We start from the raw sequence: 3912 nt of genomic DNA, 5'->3' as shown, positions 1-3912 counted from the left end.
AAAGTTTAAAGAGGGCATAGGATCTGGAATCTTTGTGTAAAGTCAGTACATCAAGGTAAATATAACTTAATTAATGCTAGTAAGTGTACATATAGAACGTCTATAAGTCATATCATTGAGTCTATAAATGGGCAGGATATAGGCTTACAGTAGGTATACAACTTTGGATCTATTTCTGCCGTTCATTAGCTTGCTAGTCATCTTTATTTGCCTTTCTTCTTCAGTTGTTCTACAAAGTAATCATTACAAGCAACTGTCAGAGCTGCCACCATGACCACAAATTCATTAAAATCCACTTCGTTGTCCTTATTGGCGTCCAGGTCCTGCATTATCTTATCCACCAACTGGGGATCCTTTTGGCACTGAAAAGAAAAAGAAAATTTTGGAACCTAATAGAAGACTCGAATATCAATCCACACGTCTTCGAACACCTTCTTTTTGACAAAGAAGTAAAAAATATCAAATGGAAAAAAGAAAGCATATTTAACAAGTGGTGCTGGCATGACTGGATATCAACCTGTAGAAGAATGAAAATAGATCCATATCTATCACCATGCACAAAACTCAAGTCCAAATGGATCAAAGACCTCAACATAAAGCCAGCCACACTGAACCTTATAGAAGACAAAGTGGGAAGTACACTTGAACGTATTGGCACAGGGAACTACTTCCTAAATATAACCCCAGCAGCATAGACACTGAGAAAAACAATTAATAAATGGGACCTCATGAAACTGAAAAGTTTCTGTAAAGCAAAGGACACAGTCAACAAGACAAAATGACAGCCTACAGAACGGGAAAAGATCTTCACTAACCCCACATCAGGCAGAAGTCTGATCTCCAAAATACACAAAGAACTCAAGAAATTGAACAACAAAAGAACACATAATCCAATTTTAAAAAGTGGAGTACAGACCTAAACAGAGAACTCTCAACAGAGGAATCTAAAATGGCTGGAAGACACTTAAGAAAATGTTCAACATCCTTACTCATCAGAGCAATGCAAATCAAAATAACTCTGAGATTCCATCTTACACCTATAAGAATGGCAAGGTCAAAAACACTGATGACAGTTTATGCTAGAGAGGTTTTGGGGAAAAGGGAACACTTCTGCATTGCTGGTGGGAATGCAAGCTGGTACAACCACTTTGGATGTCAGTGTGGCAATTTCTCAGAAAATTAGGAAACAACATTCCTCAAGACCCAGCAATATCACATTTGAGTATATATCCAAAGGATGCTCAATCATACCACAAGGACATTTGCTCAACTATGTTCATAGCAGCTTTGTTTGTCATAGCCAGAACCTGGAAACAACCTAAATGCCCCTCGACTGAAGAATGAATAAGGAAAATGTGGTACATTTACACAATGGAGTACTACACAGCAGAAAAAAATAACGACAGCTTAAATTTTTCAGGAAAATGAATGGAGCTAGAAAACATTATTTTGAGTGAGGTAACCCAGACACAGAAAGACAATTATCACATGTACTCACTCATTGGTGGTTTTTAAACATAAAGCAAAGAAAGCCAGCCTACAAACCACAATCCCAGAGAACTTAGACAACAATGTGGACACTAAGAGAGTCTTACATAGATGTAATGTACATGGGAAGTAGAAAACAGAAAAAGACAAGATCTCCTGAGTAAACTGGGAGCGTGGGGGTCACAGTAGAGGGTTGAAGAGGAACGGGAGGAAGGGAGGGGAGTGGAGAAAAATACACAGCTCAATAAAAAATATGTCTTCTCAGTACATACCATGTACCAATTAAGAATGCTCACCATGTGTCTTTATTGAAATTTGCAGTCTATGTTGTCAGATAGAAAAAGGAAATAATAGATTTTCTAGAGTGACCCTCTTACAAGCACATCTACACATGTGTACGTTACAGACTCTCCTCTTACAAACATACCTACACATGTGTACATTACAGAATCAGAAAGACTGCCTACAGGATGACAACATTTCTCTCTGGGAGGTGAGATTTGGAGCAATCATATTTTCTTTCTGCATATCTGTGATTTCTGACTTTTTCTCGAGGAGCATGTAGTACCTGTATAATTTTTTCAGGGAATAAACACTGACATTGACAATATATATTAAATGAAAAAAACATTTTATAAAACAGCATGTACAGTATGATACAATATTTGTAAAAAAGAAAATCACATATAAACGTGTGTGTGTGTGTGTGTGTGTGTGTGATGTGTGTATGCATAAGAAAGCTAGAAGGCCATAGACTACAATGTTAATAGCCGTTATCCACGGGTAGTGGGATTATGGGTGATTTATTTTTCTTTTTTCTTTCCTGTGTTTTCTAATTTTTCTACAATGAACAAGTATTACTTATATAATAAAAACTAATAATAAAAGTTTTAAAAATGAAAAATAAATAAATTTTAATTTCAGATAAACAACATGTATTGTGTGTGTGTGTGTGCTTCTGAAACACACAAAGAAGTACCCAGAAGCCATTTTCCTTACTGCTAGAGTTATGTTCTCCAAATGTTGACAATTACATTGAGTTTTTCTTAAACCCAATATTCAATATTCTAGTAAAGCAATAAAATATATAGATAGTTATACCCAGGGTTATCATTATAATTAATAATGGTAGCTGTACCTGGAACTTTATACAGCAGAGAAGAAAACAGCCCCTGCCAGAGTATGAAGAAAATACAGATCTCCAGGGCTCTTCCCAGCTCTTAGGGTCTGGAAAGAAGTTATAGCAGAATGTACACAGCACTTATCCCCAAAGCCACAACCCACCTGTGTACCAGCAAATGAGGCAGGAAAATGGACTCACCGTGAGGAATTCTGTGAGCTCCCGCTGTAACAGCATCTTGAGTTCTCCTTTGTTGAGCTTGAACCTGTCCCCCTCTTTGCAGGAGTACCGGTGGAAGATTCGAATCATTGTGTCCATGGCCATCTCCAGCTGGGTGGGCATGCTGGCAGCAGAGTTGATGCCTCCTGCAGCAGGCAGGGCAGCCAAAGCAGGGAGCCGGGAGCAGATAGGGAGACACGTCAACTCTTTCCTGAAAACAGAACACACAAGTGGCAGTTCTTAAGCTGTAAGAGTCGTTCACTAAAGACAGTGAGTACTCTGAGCATCCTAGAGCGTCCACTAAAGACAGTGAGTACTCTGAGCATCCTAGAGCGTACACTAAAGACAGTGCTCCGTGCATCCCAGAGAGTCCAACAAAGATAGTGCTCCGTGCATCCTAAAGGGTCCACCAGAGACAGTGCTCCGTGCATCCCAGAGCATCCACGAAACACACTGCTCCATGCATCCCAGAGCAAGCTGCGAATGAGAACTTTGCAAACGGATTTTCCCCTTTCCAGTTTCCATTCCTCCAATCTGTGTGCCTCTGGCAGTTCATAGGTGAGCAACTAGACGGACCCAAAGTCATGTTAGAACACAGAATTGAAAAACTAAAGCAAAAGAGAAAGACAATCCCTTACTTCCTACCCGTTCCGCAGGAGGCAGCTGTCTACAGGTGCTCACGGTTACAATCTGAGCGCTGGTCGCTGAGTTTCCACTTGGCACACCTGTTTCCAACAAATGACAATTATCGGAGACAAGAGACTCAACTGGAGAGGCCTCTGAGTCTGTTTTTTTAATCAGCAGAACGAACAGGTGTGTGCTGCTGTCCCAAGGGCTATGGAGGAAGGTGGGTGCCCGCGGGGCCTTAGGGAAGACAGCAGAGTACGATGGGAAATCCCTCCATTTTGCTGTGGGAATTTGGGTAGAAGTAGAAGTATATTGCTAGGAAGTTGATGACGAGGACAGAGTCTAAAAGGAGCAAAGAAGAAATACTGGTTCGAACTCTCTCTCTCTCTCTCTCTCTCTCTCTCTCTCTCTCTCTCTCTGTGTGTGTGTGTGTGTGTGTGTGTGTGTATGTGTGTATG

General features: G+C 40.4%; 1 protein-coding gene across 1 annotated transcript; it reads right to left on the bottom strand.

Annotated features, from left to right (window-relative positions):
* Positions 1-203: 203 nt before the first annotated feature.
* S100z (S100 calcium binding protein Z) lies at positions 204-2950 on the bottom strand. The gene is made up of 2 exons (XM_038324453.1): positions 2810-2950; positions 204-362 (listed from the first exon to the last, which is right to left on the bottom strand). The coding sequence occupies exons 1-2, from the start codon at positions 2948-2950 to the stop codon at positions 204-206; spliced, it is 300 nt and encodes a 99-aa protein (XP_038180381.1).
* Between the last annotated feature and the right edge of the window lie 962 nt (positions 2951-3912).

Source organism: Arvicola amphibius, chromosome 3, assembly GCF_903992535.2.
Source record: "Arvicola amphibius chromosome 3, mArvAmp1.2, whole genome shotgun sequence".
NCBI classification, from domain to species: Eukaryota; Metazoa; Chordata; class Mammalia; order Rodentia; family Cricetidae; genus Arvicola; species Arvicola amphibius.
The sequence above is the reverse complement of the archived record's forward strand: the minus strand, read 5'-3'. Positions and strand labels throughout refer to the sequence as shown.

What these genes read in the sequence shown, in the direction of transcription:
- S100z (XM_038324453.1), bottom strand. Translation starts at nt 2,950, where the DNA reads ATGCCCACCCAGCTGGAGATGGCCATGGACACAATGATTCGAATCTTC. An exon ending in AGCTCACAGAATTCCTCACG is followed by an intron (nt 363 to 2,809) that starts GTGAGTCCATTT and finishes TTTTCTTTTCAG; the next exon opens with TGCCAAAAGGATCCCCAGTT.